The sequence below is a fragment of the Gouania willdenowi genome, chromosome 21 (genome assembly GCF_900634775.1).
Source record: "Gouania willdenowi chromosome 21, fGouWil2.1, whole genome shotgun sequence".
In the NCBI taxonomy this organism is placed as follows: Eukaryota; Metazoa; Chordata; class Actinopteri; order Blenniiformes; family Gobiesocidae; genus Gouania; species Gouania willdenowi.
In genome coordinates this window covers 1,883,461-1,901,349 of record NC_041064.1, presented here as the reverse complement: position 1 = coordinate 1,901,349, position 17,889 = coordinate 1,883,461, and the positions used below count along the sequence as shown (strand labels likewise).

The following is a 17,889-nucleotide window of genomic DNA, read 5'->3' as shown; positions in this document are numbered from 1 at the left end:
GAAGTATGGCTGATGGTGAGGACGTGTGTGTTTCAGCTGTTGGTTCCCATCATGCTCCAGTAGCACCAGTAGTGACTGTAAATAAATGGATGTGATGTTCTTTCATAGGGCGAGCGAGGAGTTAACATTTGCTTTGATTGGGAGGAGAGGAAGAGGGCGAGTGAGGGGTAAAGATGTTAAGAACACGTGCACACTCACGTTCCACAGTGAGCTGGGCCTGTGTGCGGTCATGGAGGGTCTCACAGCTGTAGGTTCCTCTGTCCATCAGGGCCAGGCTGTGGATGGTCAGGCTGTGCTGACGGCCCTCGTGTCTCAGGGCGTATTTGGCCCCAGCGTGGATCAGAACACCCTGTCTCATCCACTGCACGTCCTCAGAGTCCACGCTCACCTCCACCTCCAGGGTCGCCTCTCCGTACTCCTCACCTACGACGGGGAGCATTTTCCTGGTGAACAGCACATGTTGCTCTGCAGAGAATCACACAAATAACACACATCTGTTTTAAATACAGTTCTTTATATATACAGTATAACTCTTAAAAAGTCACCATTTTTAATGGAAGTGAGTCCTATATGTTTTTAATACTACTTAGTTTCATATCCTATAATTTCCTCAGTTAACGACTTTAGTAAACTCTTCGTCTTTTTCAGATTTACCAAAGTTTTATTGCAGGGGATTGTCTAACACAGGGATGGGAAATGTTCCCAAAGCAAATACACAAAACCAGCCTCAAACATCCAAAAGTCAACAACAACAACAACAACACAAAGTTACAATAGAAATGTAGAAAATATCAAGAAAAACACAAATTGACTACAAACACAGTAAAAGACAGAAGAAGAAAACGTTTATTGTAGAGGAGCCCTAAAAACAGTGACAGGCATCAAGCAGCCTGCAGGCCTTTAAATCTGTGATTTCCCCAAAGTAAATACACAAAATGGTCTCAAACATCCAAAAATAACAATAACACAAAAATTAGAGCAGAAATATAGAAAATATCAAGAAAAACACACAAACTGACCATAAACACCTAGAAAAATACTAACTCACCTTGAACCTGGAGCTCAGCCTCTGACAGCGTCCCCTCAGCCTCAGCTGTCACACGGCCGCTATCTGAAACCACACAGTTGTTGATGCAGAGCATGTGGCAGAGGCCGTTGCTGGAAACCACCGCTCGCTCCGTCAAAGCCACTGGTTTGTCTCGGAGACGCCAAACGACCTTTGTGTCGGCCGGAGAAACCACACACTTGAACACGGCGTCTTCTCCTTCACACACGGTGATGGAACGAAGCTCTGCTACAAACTCCACCAGACGTGGAGCTGGAAAAGATTCAGTAGTGGAGAAATCTGTGAGGAACACTGGACTGTTTAAAGCATGGGTCACCAACATGAGGCCTCATGGAGCAGCTCTAGGCATCAGTCTGAGTTCATTGTCAGGCTTCAAGCTGTACAGGTTTTTGTAATGAATCAACCATCTTTAAATGTTTATTTTAGGGCTGGGACTTTATAGCGTTAATTGTGATTCATTATTTACAGAAAAATTATGCAGTTAACTGTTTATTTTTTTTGCACTCCAAGCAGCGTGGAACCTTTCTCATCTCACGAGTTCCTGGTATACACATAACACTGATGCACAGACCACAACACAAGAAACAGGAGAACCAGAGGAGAAGTTGTTGCTGTGCTTCACGGGTGTTAATTTTATCTTAAATAAAAACACTAGATGGAAAACAAAGCCCAGTAGTGTGAAAATTGTTTGAGAAAGAGTTTGTGGATCAGTGGAGCTCTGCTAGCCTCAGCTAGCACGTCAGTGCTAGACATGTAGCAACTAGCACCTCAGTGCTAAACATATAGCAGCTAGCACCTCAATGCTAAATATGTAGCAGCTAGCACCTCAATGCTAAACATGTAGCAGCTAGCACCTTGATGCTAAACATGTAGCAGCAAGCACCTGGATGCTAAACATGTAGCAGCTTGCACCTTGATGCTAACCATATAGCAGCAAGCACGGACAGCTAGCTGCTACATTGATTCAATCCATTTGAATTAGAAAAACATTGCTTTTCATGTAAAATATGGTTATGCGTTTAATTTAGATTAATCGAGACTAATTAACTACATAGTCTTTAATTAGTTAGATTCATAAGTTTATTCTAGTCCCATCACATTTATTTTCATCATGACAAATGTGTCCAAGTATCACAGACATGATTTATTTAAATATGCTGCAGATTTGTGTTTAGATTGGAATAACACTTTTTAATCGTACAAACATACTAGTAAAAAAGGAACATGAGGATTTCCTCTGAAATGTTCCACAAGTGATCCAGAAGCCCCGCCCATTATTGTTTAGCTACTCTTTAGGTTACTGCCTGTCATCCTTCATTATTTTTCCCTCCATTTAAAGTGAAAAATGTGATAGTTAAGTATCTCAGTGTGTTTTAAACTGGTAGTTCTTGGGATTATTCAGGAGCTTTGAAGTATCTCCCAGGTTCTGCTTTAATTACTTTGGTCTAAACTTACTTTCCACAGTGACAGTAGCACAGGTTCTGTCATCAGTGGACTCGCACACATATTCTCCTGCGTCTTCCTCCGTCAGCTGGTGGATGGTGAAGCTTCGTTCTCTGCCTTGTGCTCGTATCGTGTGTCGACGACTCGGGGCCACCTCGGCGCCGTCTTTCAACCACTGAACGTCTCCTTTGGGTTTGTTCACCTCACAAAGCAGCGTCAGCCTGCTGCCCTTTGGACACGCCACACTCTCCATCCTCCTCAAGAATCGCACTTTCATTTCTGTCAAGTGGGACATGAAATGTAAATGTGGTGGTGAGGGTGCGTGCTTTGGCCAGGGTGCGTTCGAAACCAAGGTTGCAATTTACAGAGAGAGTCCAATTCCTACCTTTGACCAACAGACTGAAAGACATCTCGTCTGTGTTGACGTCACACACATAGTCCCCAGAATCTGACAGCTGCAGGGGATTAATGGTGAGCCGGTGGGTGTTGCCCTCGCTGGAGATGTGAATGTTGTCCTGGTTAAGGAGTTGGCCGCCTTTCAGCCAGCGAACATTAGCTCGGTCACAGCTGACCACGGCTCGCAGAGTCACACTCTCACTCTCAAACGCCGAGATGATGTTGTTCTCAATTTTATTCACAAACTTAACCGGTGGCTCTGAGGAACAACAGTGAGATTTTTTGGTTGTAACATGGTATCACGTGTCAAACTCAAGACTCTGGGTTTAAATCTGGCCCTTAGGAGCATCCAGAGTCATTTTCAATAAGATCCTCCACTGTTTTTACAAATGTGGCCTAAAATCTTTGAAATGTACCTATTAGAAGTGTTTTGCCAAACACATTATTTTGTACCAAATTTATTTAGTTAAAGGTAATGTGTCAATGCCTAATTGTCAATCATTCTGATGATATGTTTACTTAAGGCATGTCGTGCCCGGTACGCATCGGGTCCTTTGAAAAGGGATTTTCACTTACCGGTGGCGAGTCTGACATAATGGGAAAAGTGCAAGGTAAGCTGAACCAGCAGCTTGTATGAACGATGCCGACTCCAATGCTGTGCACGAGGAAAACTGGGCGAGTGCACGTTCTCTTCCACATGTAGGCGTTCCCTCTTGGAAGCAGGTAGAGTTTTGCACATGTGCAGAGAGCGTTTCTTTTCTAAAGTTCGGGAAAATCATCCTCGAAACCTTGAACTTTTAAAATTGGACTAGTTTACAGTTTTAGAGCCTGTGTTCCTCCATCTTGAAATCACGTGATTGATGATGTCACACGGCCCCACTGCCTGTAAACATCCCATTGTTTTCTATTGGAGTGAAACATTCAGCCTGATTTTTAGATCATTTAGTAGATTTTTCAGACAAAATAACAACTTGTGCTGCTTTTAGTTGCTTTAAAAAACCAGGAAAAGTTAAAGATGTCGATGTAAACCTCTTTTGTTTACAGAAAGGGGATAAAAATAGTTGTGACCCGAAAACGGTTCACAACTCTGTGGTTTGGTAGTCGACAATGAAGCAGAGAAGTAGAGCTCTCCTAAGGGACCTTTACTCTTCCTTAAACAGTGTGCTGACATGCTCTGGTGGGTGAAGACAGAGAGTAATCACGGACTGTTGAAGCTTTACATCGACATATTTAACTTTTCTTGGTTTTTTTAAGCAGCACAAGTTGTTTTTTTTGACTGAAAAAAACTGCTAAATGATGGCCACTATAGTTGCTTAAATCACTGGTGATGAGTCGCTTAAACATAGTCAGACACAGCGTCACTCGAAGTCGCTTGAAAAGTTCAAAACTTTCAACTTTTAGCTACTTCCAGCGACGATGGTCGCAGGATTGAGTCGCTGCAATTGCACGAGTCTCGTCACTTGATGTTGCGTCATTTACATTGATTTAGAATGAAATCTAGTCACCAGAGACACTTAGAGCTGCTATCTGGAGTTTCTGAGAGGACCTCTCAATGTTCCGCCCTCAACAGCTCCACCTCCTCCCCCTGCTTCTGCAATCTACCAGAAGCCACGCCTCTACTTTTCTGCACGCGCATCGCGGAACGTAAGAAGGTCGCATTGATGTAGGTCTATGGGTCATGTAAGAACCAAAATCATATTTACCTGTTTTTCTGTTGTGACGCGCTGCCTTGTTTCCGTGCACAGTTCCGCAATCACTTTGATTGACAGTCTCAAAAACAGGAAGTTGTTTCCATTTGTATAAGGGTCTATAGGACGAAGGAGGGACTTATATACATTAATGTATGTGAATGACCACCAGCAGTAGACTATAGTAAAAGACTAGTTAGGTTTTTTCATGAATTTCAAAAGAATCATACATAGATTTCTCAGAAACTCTGGATATCAGCTTTAAGTAGCGTTTGGTGTGAACACACCTTAATAGAAAACAATGGAATATTTACAGGCAGTGGGGCCGTGTGACATCATCAATCACGTGATTTCATGATGGAGGAACACAGGCTCTAATACTGTAAAGTTGTCCCATTTTAAAAAAGCAATTAAATGTACATATTGCATTATAATGTTTTGTTAGACAGAAATCTGCTAAAAAGGACATTTAAAAGATTTCAGGCCACATTTGTAAAAACTTTCATCTCATTTTTTCCAAAATTCTGCAATTTCAATTATTCCACAAAATTTCTCCAAATTAAACAAAAAATGGTCTCAAAATGGAATGGGGGGGGTAAAGGCGGAGCCATCAGTGAGGCTACATTCAAAATATTTTGAAAATCACCTACCCTACCTTTAATGTTGAAATAACTCATTTGACACTCGTGCTCTAACCTCACCTTGGACCTCCACGATGGTTATCAGTTTGTCGTTGATGGCATCACAGATGTATTTTCCCGAGTCCGAGGGCTGGAGTCCGTAAATAACCAGCTTTCTCACCACGTCGTAGCTGTCGATCTTCACACGAGAGTCTGGTTTCAGTTCCTCGCCGTTGCGTAACCAGTGAACGGCGGCGTTGGGTCTGGACACTTCACACTCCAGGATGAGGTCGTCTCCTGCCACCAGCATGTGGTGCTCTGGGTGTCCTGAGTTACCGATGATCTCCACTGGAGGCTCTGAACACAAAGACATGTTGGTAATGAGCTCGTCGACGCCATCGCAATGTGTTGTTGAATTACCTGCAACTGTGATGTGGAAAAGCATCATATCATCGCCCGCGTCACACGTGTACTCGCCCGAGTCTGTGAGGCTGGCGTTCAGGACGACCAGCGAGCGGAACACGCCCTGTTCCTCCACACAGTGTCTCTCAGAGTCACCGATCAGATGGTCGTCTTTGTACCAGCGGACCGGAGCGTTGCTTCTCGAGAGTTCACACACTAAGATGATATCGTCTGATACCAGGAACTGTTTTTGGGTTTTTGCATCAGTTTTTCCCACAATCTTTACTGGAAGATCTGGAAACGAGGAAGAGAAGAGTGCGTGTGTGAGCATTATTAGTATTAAGGAACTAGTTTTGAAACCTTAAGGCAGGTGCCGTGTTATAAATGTCACCCTAACGTACTACCCATGCAAACGTACTATCCATGCTAACGTACTACCCATACTAACGTACTACCCGTCCAAACGTACTACCCACGCTAATGTACTACCCATATTAACGTACTACCCATCCAAACGTACTACCCATCCAAACGTACTACCCATACTAACATGCTACCATCCAAACGTACTACCCATATTAACGTACTACCCATACTAACGTACTACCCATACTAACATGCTACCATCCAAACGTACTACCCATCCAAACGTACTACCCATACTAACATGCTACCATCCAAACGTACTACCCATATTAACGTACTACCCATGCCAACGTACTACCCATACTAACGCACTACCCATACTAACGTACTACCCATACTAACGCACTACCCATATTAACGTACTACCCATACTAACGTACTACCCATACTAACATGCTACCATCCAAACGTACTACCCATGCCAACGTACTACCCATGCCAACGTACTACCCATACTAACGCACTACCCATACTAACGTACACATGAAGTTGTGTCAGTAGCATAATGACAGGCAATATAGAAACATCGGAATCTCTGAAATGCAGGAATGAAATGTGTGTGCGTGAGTTTTGTGGATCAAATGACCACATGTTGATATTGTACTTGGCAAAAGTGAACGTAACGGATTACAAGTACTCAGTTTTATTTTATGCAGATGCCTTTGTGGAAAATAAATTAAGTTCCCATTGTGGTAGATTTGGTCTCTTCCTTTTTAAGTTTTTACATAGATGTTTACTGTATGCAAGGAACCGTGGCAAGATTTATTGCCAACAATAATTGTGGGGAGTGAAAGTAACTAGTAACTTTTACTTTGACTACTATTTAATTAAGCTACTTTTTACTTGTACTTGTGTATTTTATGTATGACTTACTTGAACTTGAGTACAATTTCAATCAAGTAAGAGTACTTCTACTTGAGTAGGATATATCGGTACTCCCGCTAAACAGTGAGTTCCTCACTTCCCAAATTCAATGAGTTAAGAAGATCTATGAGGAAACTTGTGCAACATTTGTTTGCTCGTCATTAAAGAATATCAATATTTTTGAATATTTTTTATTTTATTTTAGTGTAACATAGCTCTGTTAGCACAAGCTACATATGAGTTTACAACAGTAAGCCCTACTAATCATAAATTGTGTCAAGAGCAATGTTGATGTTATTAATTAAATATGATTTTATTTATTTAATTTCATAAGATTTTCTGCCTGAAAAAAAAATAAATCAGTGCCTTGCCTGTTGAATGATTGGCTAGATAAAGAACTTAAAAAATATATATATATATATATTAAATATGAAGATTGAAAATCAATAATTCAAACCAATTAATATCTGATGGTAATTGATGGGAGAATAAACATACTAACAGATGTTTCCATTCATGTATCTGCCTCATCATGGGTGCAGTCTGTGGCTCTGATGCTACGTTCATACAGCTCAGCCTATATTATAAACTGGACAATATTTGTATTTTATAGAGCCTGGACTATTTTACAGGACTGAGACTCTGCATCGCCAACAGCATGAATATATGAATGAATGAATTGTTTTTGTTATATGTATTATTTTTACAATTGTGTGTTTTTGAAGTTATTTGGTCTCTGGTGCCGTTTCATATTCCTTCCAAAAGTCATTTGTTATATAGAAAAACAATTTCCGATAAACTTCTCTCAGCAAACCGGACGTGAAAATTATCAGCCAGTGTCTTAAAGCAATGATAAAAAAACCAAAAAAAAACAAACAAAAACTTTCCAATATTTAGATGTTTGATGAACTGTCATGTCGTTAACTTATTGAATCACAATTTTTGTGGTATTTGTTTGGGTCCCCAGTAACGCTGCAAGGTTTGATATCGAATCGCAATCGAGGTTTTGACGACTGCAGTAACGTGACCTCAGGACGCTGACGTTTTTTCTTCTGTCTCTGGCGTTTGAGTGATGTTCACCAATCAGAATGGTGGAGCCTTGTTATCTCAGATTCAGCTGGAACAGATAAAAGGTGTGAGTTTCCATAAAGCACATCCTAAAGTGTTTCCTCCAGAAGAGGGCGCTGTCCACATAAAACCAAATATTTTTGAAAGTAGATTGTGTTTTGTTCTAATGTGCGGCAATTTGAGTAAGAATTTTGTTTGACAGTCTACAAGAAACATGACTTCCTTCACTCATCATTTTAGCAGTTTATGCATTTAAATGTATCAAATAAAAAAATCTCAAATCGAATTGCAATCGCAATATTGGTCCAAAAAATCTCAATTAGGTTTTTAGGGAAAATTGTTCAGCCCTAGTCCCCAGAAAATTAGTCATCTTAATATTATAAAGGCTGTAATTTTTAGGCCTGAAATTATCTTTTAAATAAGTACAGAAGTAGTATTTTAGTTTCTACAAAGCTGTGATGTCAGTGAGCGGCAGCACAGTTTGCATTTTTAATATTTTTAAGCTGTTTAGCATTAGCTTAATTTTAGCGTGACAAAGAAAGTAAGAAGAATAAAGACTTTGGACTTCTCAATAACATGTTCCTGAATATTTATATTTAGGAAAAAACCCTTTTTGTGTTTGTATTGAAAGCAGAATAAATGCAGTGAAATTTGCTTGGTCAATAAAACCGATTGGTCGATTCAGTTCCTACCTTGCACGTTGACGCTGAAATCCATGACGTCGTCTTTTGCATCACACACATATTGCCCAGCGTCCTCCAGCGTCAGAGAGTGAATGGTCAGCTGACGCATGACTCCGTCATCAAAGATGGTGACGTTCCTGCAGTCTTCCACTTCCTCGCCGTTCTTCTTCCAGGTGACGTCTGCGTTGGGTCGTGAAACCTCGCAGTCTAGCACAAGAGTCTCTCCGGCCCTTTTCTCCACCCTGCACGCCATCTTCCGTGGTCGTACAAAGCGAACAGGAGGCTCTAAGAATAAAAGCTTTGGTTTAGAAAAACATTTACTACACTGAAACAGTACTTTCTACTGCTCTCACCTGCGATATTGACAAAGAAGGTCACAGAGTCATCTGCGGTGTCACACACATACTCAGCTGAGTCTCTGACCGTAGTTTCAGGGATGATTAATCTTCTGTACACGCCGTCCACCTCCAGGATGAGGTTATCGTTCTCTTCCACCTCCAGACCGTCTCGGTACCAGCGAACCAAAGCGTTGGGTCGCGATATCTCACAGCTCAGAACCATTCTCTCAGACGTCTGCTGACACAGCTCCATCTGAGACTGACTCGGAGAAACGATTTGGACCGGGGGCTCTGAAAAAAGACGCTAGGGGTTCATTATGTTCAATATGTTTTGTAATTGTGGAAGGATATGCTTTATCTAAGGAATAGAAGATAACTCGTCTGCATCAAACAACAAGACGAGCACAGAGGTACTTACCGTCGCCTAAGCACGCCCATTGCCTAAAGTCCAGATTATTTACCTTATGAACTTAAGCACAACACCCTGACTTTCCATAATCTAGACGAGGTGTGTCAAACTAATTGTAGCTCAGGGGCCAAACATAGTTTGATCTTAAATGGGCCTTAAATGGGCCACAGATTTTAGGCCGGAAACTCTGTGGGATGTTGAGCAAGTCCTTGAACCCTTAACTGTGATGTCACTTTGGCTACAAGCGTCTGTTTAATGAAATGGTAATTACAATGTATAAGGCGCGGTGACGGACATCTGTCCCTGTTGGATTTACTCTTTAAAATTTTGTTGATTTTGTGACCAATTTTTATTTTAATTGTCACAAATTACGTGAAAAATGTTGAGGAAAATTTTATTCTTTGAACAATTGATTTTAAATGACTGCAGTCACATGATAAAATCATGGGTAAGTTGTCATCTTCCAAATATTGTGGAGTTTCATTGAATTTGTCCATTAAGACGGGCTGAGATATCTACAACTGAATTATTTGGTAATTTACACAATAATTCAGGATTTTTCAGTTTTTTTACTTTCTCCTGCTGGCTGAATTGATGGCTTAAAGGGCCAGGTTTTGAGATTGAGTTTAACACATGTGATCTTAGACGATGTGTACACATAGAGCCTTTTCAAACTTTCTAGACATTAATTCACCCATTTCCAGTGAAAAACTGTGTAAATGTGTGATACTGTTCAAAAACATGCATGTGAGGCATTCTCGTGTCATGTTTTATTTAAATGAAGAGCGAGAGCAATAACAATAACTAAAAAAAAAAAGAAAGCGGGTCAGATTGCTTTTTTTGATTGAGAACATTTAATTTTTCCTTATGTTTTTTGGTATCACAGAAAATATACCGTGATTGTGTGGTGTGTGTGTCAGGAGACAGAGATGTGTATGGAATAAATAAATCAACCCAGTTCAAAGGATGGCAAAATCACACCTGTAGCGAGTCCGTTAGCAGGTAACCTTTCTTTGAATGTGCCAGTAGAGCAGGGAGTGATGGCTCTTCTTGATCTTTAGATGGTGACTACAGCAACCACGAGCAACAGCAACAAATTACAACATTATCCCTGCACTCATTCATGACAAGGAGGGCTGCCATCAAATGTATTTTTAACTCCAACAGCTCCTTATGCTTTATCTAACAATGAGTGTTAGGAGAAAGGTACGAGAGTAACAGTGTTTAATATGATTATAACTCTGAAACTGACTTCAGAATACTTAGCAATGATTAACTCTGACCTTTTCTTGTAATGGTCAGCTTTGAACTTCTTAAAGGGATCCTCCACTGTTTTTACAAACATGGCCTAAAGCCTTTGAAATGTCCTTATTAGTAGATCTATGTCTAACAAAACACATAATTATGCACCATATTTTCTGTAAACATTTAAAAATGGGACTACTTTACAGTTTTAGAACCTGTGTTCCTCCATCTTGAAATGTGATTGATGATGTCACATGGCCCCACTGCCTGTAAACATCCCATTGTTTTCTATTGGAGTGAAATATTCAGCCTGATTTATTGATCATTTAGTAGCTTTTACAGTCAAAATGACAACTTGTGCTGCTTTTGGTTGCTCTAAAAAACCAGGATGTGTAGAGAAAGAGGATAACAACATAAGCTGTTTAAGGGAGAGAAAAGGTCCCTTAGGAGAGCTCTTCTTCTCTCCTTCATTGTCTACTACCAAACCACAGACTTGGAACTGTCGCCCCCTGCGGTCACAGATTTTTTTCAGATCACAACTGTTTTTATCCTCTTTCAGTAAACAAGAGGTCAAATTATTGACATTTTGAACTTTTCCTGTTTTTTTTAGAGCAACCAAAAGCAGCAGCTGTTGTACTTTTGACTAAAAAAAGCTATTAAATGATCTAAAAATCAGGCTGAATGCTTCACTCCAGTAGAAAACAATGGGATGTTTACAGGCAGTGTGACATCATCAATCATGTGATTTCAAGATGGAGGAACACAGGCTCTAAAACTGTAAAGTAGTCCCAATTTTAAACTAATCGTAACAATTGTTGAATCGTTGCACACTAAATCATAATCGAATCAAATTGTGAGGTTCCTTAGATGCCACACCCCTAGTGGTGTAGTTCTGCAATGTTTTTCTTAAGTTGGGAATGTTTGGTTACATTATTAATCATATTGCTGTTTAAATAATCACCATTACACACACACGTGTAAGTTACCTGTGATACTGAGTTGAAAGAATTTGGAGTCGTCGGCTGTGTCGCATACGTATTCTCCTGAGTCTTCCACTCCACCACTGATGATTTTAAGGCGTCGGTACGGCCCCTCCACCTTCAGCTTGATGTTCTCGCTCTCTTGAAGCTTCTGTCCATCTTTGAACCAGCTGACAGCGCCGTTGGGACGAGACAGTTCACAGCTCAGAATGATTTCCTCTGGAACGTGACGGTCGAGATGGACATCCTCTTTGGGATGGATTATCATCACGGGAGGCTCTTTAAAGGAATACATTTTCATTTTAGTTACCATCCAACACTTCCAAGGAAGTATAAAGGAAAAGCAATGTGGATAGTTGTTACCTCGTATGTTAACCTTGAAGTAGAGAATGTTTTCTCCTGCCCGGCATGTGTACGTGCCTGCGTCCAACAGTTGGGCCGACGGAATGGTCACATTCCTTTTGTTACCCTCAGCTTGCATCGTAACGTGACTGTTTGGTTGCATTTCAACTCCATCTTTGTACCACACCACATCTCCATCGTCCCTGGACACTTCACATGTCAGAACAAGCTCCTCTTGTTCCACAACGCTGTGGTAAAGATCGCTCTCTTTAACGTTGACGAAGGTGACGGGTGGAGCTGAGTGGAAAGTAAAGGAGAAGAGAGTTCATGCTAATCGTCAGAAAGACTTCCTGTTGCTCACACGTGCAGGTGCTGTGAGGCCTTCGACCTCAGAGCTAAACATGCTGATTTCAAGCCTTGCTAATCAAGTCACAGAAACCTGCTCACTTGTTAAGCTGCTTCAAAAGCAATGGGGAGATGTTATTGAAGCATTGCACTTGGGAAACTGTTCCTTGATAAATTTAAAATGTGATGTGAGGCAAGTACACAGAGCAGCGCGACATTGGATGAATTACAGATGTTAAGATGAAGGTGACGATGACTAGATTTTGGAGGTCAAACTGACAAAAGAATTAGCATATCACCTTTGACCTCGTCATGGACATCGGTGTAATCGGAATCATTTTTACGACTGTGAGCAGCAGAGGATGACGCTGGGGGCAGTGTCCTCTTAAAGCTCTCTGTGTTGCTGTTCTCTCTCGGTTCTGCCGGTACTTTTACATCGTCCTCATACCCACATGTCTGTGAGAGCTTGTTCTGCTGTTTGACCGGTTCACCCGCTCCAGTACACGAGCTCATCTCAACCTCTGGAAGAGCTGAGAATCAAACTCAAGCTATAAGTATGGCAACAAGAAACTAAAAGATTATCAGCACGCAATTAGGTGTGATGGTTGCAGTTCAAAATGTTCAGATGTCTTTAAATATATTTTGAGGGACAGAAACCATTTTTGTCGGGTAGGTTTAAAGGGTACCTGTGGTAGGTAAAGATGTAACAGGTCTGTTTACATTGTGGGAAGTTTTGGGGATGTGGTTAGTGCCATGACACCCCCCATTGTATCCCCTGTAAGCAGAAACGTAGTAGTGCTCTGAACAAGTATGTTTACAAGCTGCATTGAAGGACTTTCTGTGAAGGAATTCTGTCGGGACCGCATCTGGTTTGGCAGCTCGGCTTGAAGCGGTCCTCGTATATCATCGAATTTTGTCTGAACGTAAACGTTTTAAGTGTGTATCCCGTACCGATAGTATGGAGCCAAAGTCTGGATAACTCTGACTTAGTGGCTCAGAGAAGCAAAACTAATGTTTGTGTTGGGTTTTTCTCTTGTTGTTATAACAACCATTGGGATTACACTGCACCATTGTTTAGAAACTGTAGACCAACGGAACACTGTTGCCAAGCAACATCATTCTTAAAAAGTCCTTTTAATGTGTTTTTTTTTTTTTTTAATAAAAAGGTGCATATATTCTATTTATTGGTAATACATTAAAAACATGTTTTGTTGTATACATTTCCACTACAGGTACCCTTTAAATGTAATCGTTAAAAAAATTAAGTGTGAACTAAATGTTAGTAATTCTTTCAAAGGTCAAAATAGATCACCTGCGACATCCACCTTGATTTCTATAAGGTTGTCTGCAGCCCGGTTTCTGTACACTCCACAGTGTCTGACTTCTGCTGAGGGAATAACCACTTCCCTCGGTCCCTCTCTCTTAGGAACTTCATGTTCACTTATTGAAGTAGGCTGTTCTCCATCTTTAAGCCAGTAAACCTTGGAGTTTGGTTCAGAAACGTCACACGGCGGAATAATTGGACAGCCCGTTTCCACACGTTCATTTCTCGCAACCTCCGGAGACGATGGTAACCTCACAGGAGGTGGAGGGGTCTCTACAACATTTGCAATGCACTGTTGTTAAACGGTTGTTTAATTACCAAGGCATATTTTGTCATCTGGAGCTCTTGTGAATGCAGTGATGCGCCTTGAGTTTTATATCACAGGGGCCGAAGTGGGGTAAACATGCAGGGGTAATCACTAAAGTACTGAAGCAGAATACCTCAAGTTACCCCCTGTGTGTGCTTGGCAGGATTAAATCCCCCCAATATTAAATGTAGTTACTGGCTACTGGTTTGACCTGAGTTGGAAAACCAAGGTTGCTGCCACTGCAGGCCGCGTCAAACACCTTCATGTCATTAGGGCTCAGATTTTCTGTTTCAAACATTCTCAAATTCAGCTTCCGTGTTACGTTACAAGTGTTTAGATGTCTTTAATGGCTAATAAACTTCTTGAAATTGTGCCGAGCATGCAAAGCAGGGTAAATAACCGGATGGTTTCGCTTAAATCACGCAAGATTACATCACAAGGTCAAAGTTAGCCACACTGCTAGACTCTCCAATGAAAATGTGTGATATGGTCCTAAAACATTATTTGTGGATCCTTTAATTACTGTTTAGTGACATTCACATTTTGCGCAAAATCCTGTGCAGCCATGTAATTGGAAGTGTTAGGCTTCTGTCGGGACTTGCCACGCCAAGAAAGAACTCATAAGGACACATCAAAGCGTCTGAGGAAGAATGACAGTTGGCAGTCCAAACATGTCAGGAAATTAAAGTAAAATTTACTTAGAAGTTTTACATACATTTCCTGAAAAAAGTTGTCTGAATGAATGAAACCTTAACATGTTATTTAAAAAAGAAGACAAAATGAACTTGCTGGACCTAACGTGTAATACGGGTTTTTGAATATGGGACATATTTGTCTGTTCGTCACACTTTCTAGACATTCAGTCACAAGTTTTCAGGTGAAAGAATAGCGTATAAATGCGTGATATTGTCCCAAAACAGGCACTCCAGTGTCATGTTTGGGCCCAATTTTTAATAAAGAGAGAGAGAGGGAGGAAAATCTGAGGCCCGACATGAGTTCTAATTGGTTTAAGCATTTATGTAAGCTCTTAAAGTAACTGTACAATACAAGAACATCACCTTCAATATCCACATTGAATGTTACAACATCGTCAAGTAGTTTACATCTGTAGAGGCCCGAGTCGGAGGCTTTAGCAGAATGGATCAGTAGTTTTCTGAGGTTGCCCTCTCTTTTCATATTGAGACCTGTTCTGCAAAATAGCTCCTCCTCATCTTTAAACCAGGAAACCTGGCCTTTAGGATCTGAGACCTCACACTGGAGGATAATCGGACTACCCAGTGTAATGGTCTTGAACTTTTCAGACAGTGTGATAGGCATGATCTGTGGCGATCGGCCTAAGAGAGAGGGACAACAAGGAGCTGGGATAAGACGGTGGACAAAGCATTTCCTCAAGCCAGTCACCTTATTCTCTGTACACATAGTTACACTAACCAATCATACAAAACAAACAGACAGGTATAAAGAGAAGGTAGCGAGAGAGAAGTCACCTTGTACGTCCACGGTAAAGGTGATGGCATCATCCGACGTTGAACACTTATAGGTACCAGCATGCACGTGTTGTGCTGATTGGATGAGCAGTGTCCTTGTCAGACTATCGGACTGCATCTTCACATTGTCCTGTGGGTGTAGCTTTGTCCCGTCCTTGTACCATACAACAACGGCAGATGGATTGTGAGCCAGCTGACACTTGAGTACAACGGGTGCTCCTTCTTGGACTGACTTGTTCCGCTCAGCCTTTTCCTGCTCACAGAACTTCACAGGTAGAGCTACAAGTTGTGCAAAAAAGAGCGTCTTAATGAATATTTGGTTGTAAAAAGAATCATAGCCATGAAAAAAGTGGATAGTCTGGTTAGCGCGTGAAGGTATGGGTTAGAATGAAGGGTATGGAATTCAAACGAGGCAGCAAACAAATTTAAGACTAAACAACTTCAGACAAAAACACAACTGTGACATTTAGTCAAGCAAATGTAACAGCTTTATTGCACACCATGATGGAAGATATGGCAAGAAGGTTAGTTTGTGGTTGACTTGAAGTGTTTAGTGATCATCGTGAGTGAGGAGCTACGGTAAGTTGCATGTATTATAGAGTATTTAAAGGTCACAGTTTTGAATCTATGGTTTGCTTCAGTTAAGGAAGAGTTAAAATAGAGGAGTTCACCACATTTTCTTGTGTAATTGTTTTAGAAGGGAAGCAGAGGTTTCCACCTTCTGTTAGTGGCAGTGAAGGATGAAGCAAGCGCTGCAGAGTTTGGATGCGTCACCTTTGTCACCTTTTACTCCCTCAGCAAACCAGATGCGTTCATCCTTGGAGACAGAATGACACACAGTGGTGGTGTGAGCCTGCTCGGCCAACGGGGCCACGGGGCTCCTCGTGCTCCCTCCCGACTGGATGTCTACTCCACTTGGAGGTAGAAGCTTTTCTCCATTCTTGGACCAACTGTCCTGTCCACTGTGCTCTGACAGCTCACATTGTAGAGCAATAGGAGAACCTGTGATAGCTGTCATGTTTGGGTCCGGCTCAGACACAGGTGAAAGGTTCTGAGTCAGAGCTAAAAAGTTGAATGTAAAATAAATCTGGTCAGTACTTATGTCCTTTTGCAAATGAGATATGTTGAAGCACAAGTGTAATGCTAAAGACTTTGTTAGCCAAATATTAAGCAACTACATAGTTATTGATAATTCTTCAGTGACAACTAGATTTCTTTGTTGGGCTTTTATCGTGTGGAAAAGCTAGATATATCTTAATAAGACATGCACAACAACAAAACCCATAGCAAACCTTTGACGTTCTTGTAAGTTTTTTAAAAATAGAATTGCATGCAGCACAATCCACATCCATTTCATTTAAGCAGTCAAGCCAAGTCAAGTATTTATTACACCTGAACACACGGAAAGACATCCAAGGGGCATCAAGAAGCCTGAACCACCTCAACTGGTTGTTTTTAATGTAAAAGAGCTACCAAGGCCTTTTTCTTTGAGGTATGTAAAGTGAGCTGGTAATTTTCTGTTCCCTGGTTTTATGAAATATAAAGTATTATGAGTTTGGATTGTTCTGTACTGTGTCCTAGTTTATTGTGTTGTGTTGGCTTATCACTGCCCTATTATTACCCGATTTCTGAAGGTTTTTACTAAGGATATCGGCGCGTAAACATGTACTTGTGTACATATTGATAACATTCTAGTTGACTGCCTAAACACTAAGTTTTTTTTTTCCTGAGTTATTGCATCACTAAAAAACAACAGCATCATGCGTCACGTTTTTAGTATAAGTGCAATATATCTGCATATATAAAGCAATAGGTGAAAACAGCCACAAATCTGCAGCACATTTGAACACTACGTGCTACCGGCCGTGCGGATGCACACCTACATACTCCTCAAGAGAAAACTAGTACTGTCTGGAAATACTTTCCCATTAAAAAAGTCAGTTTAATACAAACTGTGCATCATAAAGATGTCATACTATAATTCAATATGATCAAAACAGAACATCAATGTACAGCACCTGTGCTTCACCTGACAGCAAGGGCAGCACAGCTCAGCAAGCTAAAGTTAGCGTTTCATCTTTGGGAGAGATGTGTGAGTGTGTGTTTATGCGTATGTTGTTGGTATTGTCCAAATCTTTATTGTTCAAAGCTGTAAACTAAATGAAAAAGTGATTTTATTACCGGCAATGTTTTGCCCTCGTAGAATATTATGTGGTGTAAAAAACCTCATTCTCGACTAGTCAAAAAGGAAACATCAGCATAGTTGACAAGGAAAATAGTCAGTTAGCAACATCTCTGAATACCCTGACTATTTAAGGAATGCTTGGACACAAAATAGTTCAGAGACTAAACCTAAATCTTAGTCAGTTGGACTTGCTCTGCCTGCTACTTTTTTTCTTGTGCCTTGCTCCAACACTTAAATACTTAAGCCTAAACCCAAGCAGCCAAAGCAATCC

General features: G+C 40.9%; 1 protein-coding gene across 13 annotated transcripts in view; it reads right to left on the bottom strand.

The window, feature by feature from the left end:
- obsl1b (obscurin like cytoskeletal adaptor 1b) overlaps positions 1 to 17,889 on the bottom strand; it is a 43,350-nt gene that overhangs the window by 10,126 nt on the left and 15,335 nt on the right. For 9 of the 13 annotated variants that reach the window (XM_028435425.1, XM_028435428.1, XM_028435426.1 and 6 more), the window contains 15 exons: positions 16,208 to 16,495; positions 15,434 to 15,712; positions 15,005 to 15,280; positions 13,628 to 13,912; positions 12,615 to 12,845; positions 11,992 to 12,267; positions 11,635 to 11,907; positions 9,010 to 9,285; positions 8,666 to 8,941; positions 5,634 to 5,909; positions 5,295 to 5,570; positions 2,895 to 3,164; positions 2,522 to 2,788; positions 1,049 to 1,318; positions 199 to 465 (listed from right to left, as the gene is read on the bottom strand). In XM_028435425.1, the coding sequence (XP_028291226.1) occupies positions 199 to 465; positions 1,049 to 1,318; positions 2,522 to 2,788; positions 2,895 to 3,164; positions 5,295 to 5,570; positions 5,634 to 5,909; positions 8,666 to 8,941; positions 9,010 to 9,285; positions 11,635 to 11,907; positions 11,992 to 12,267; positions 12,615 to 12,845; positions 13,628 to 13,912; positions 15,005 to 15,280; positions 15,434 to 15,712; positions 16,208 to 16,495 (4,086 nt within the window). The remainder of the gene's footprint in view (positions 1 to 198; positions 466 to 1,048; positions 1,319 to 2,521; positions 2,789 to 2,894; positions 3,165 to 5,294; positions 5,571 to 5,633; positions 5,910 to 8,665; positions 8,942 to 9,009; positions 9,286 to 11,634; positions 11,908 to 11,991; positions 12,268 to 12,614; positions 12,846 to 13,627; positions 13,913 to 15,004; positions 15,281 to 15,433; positions 15,713 to 16,207; positions 16,496 to 17,889) is intronic. The other 4 variants (XM_028435427.1, XM_028435430.1, XM_028435431.1 and 1 more) reach the window with 4 other exon arrangements.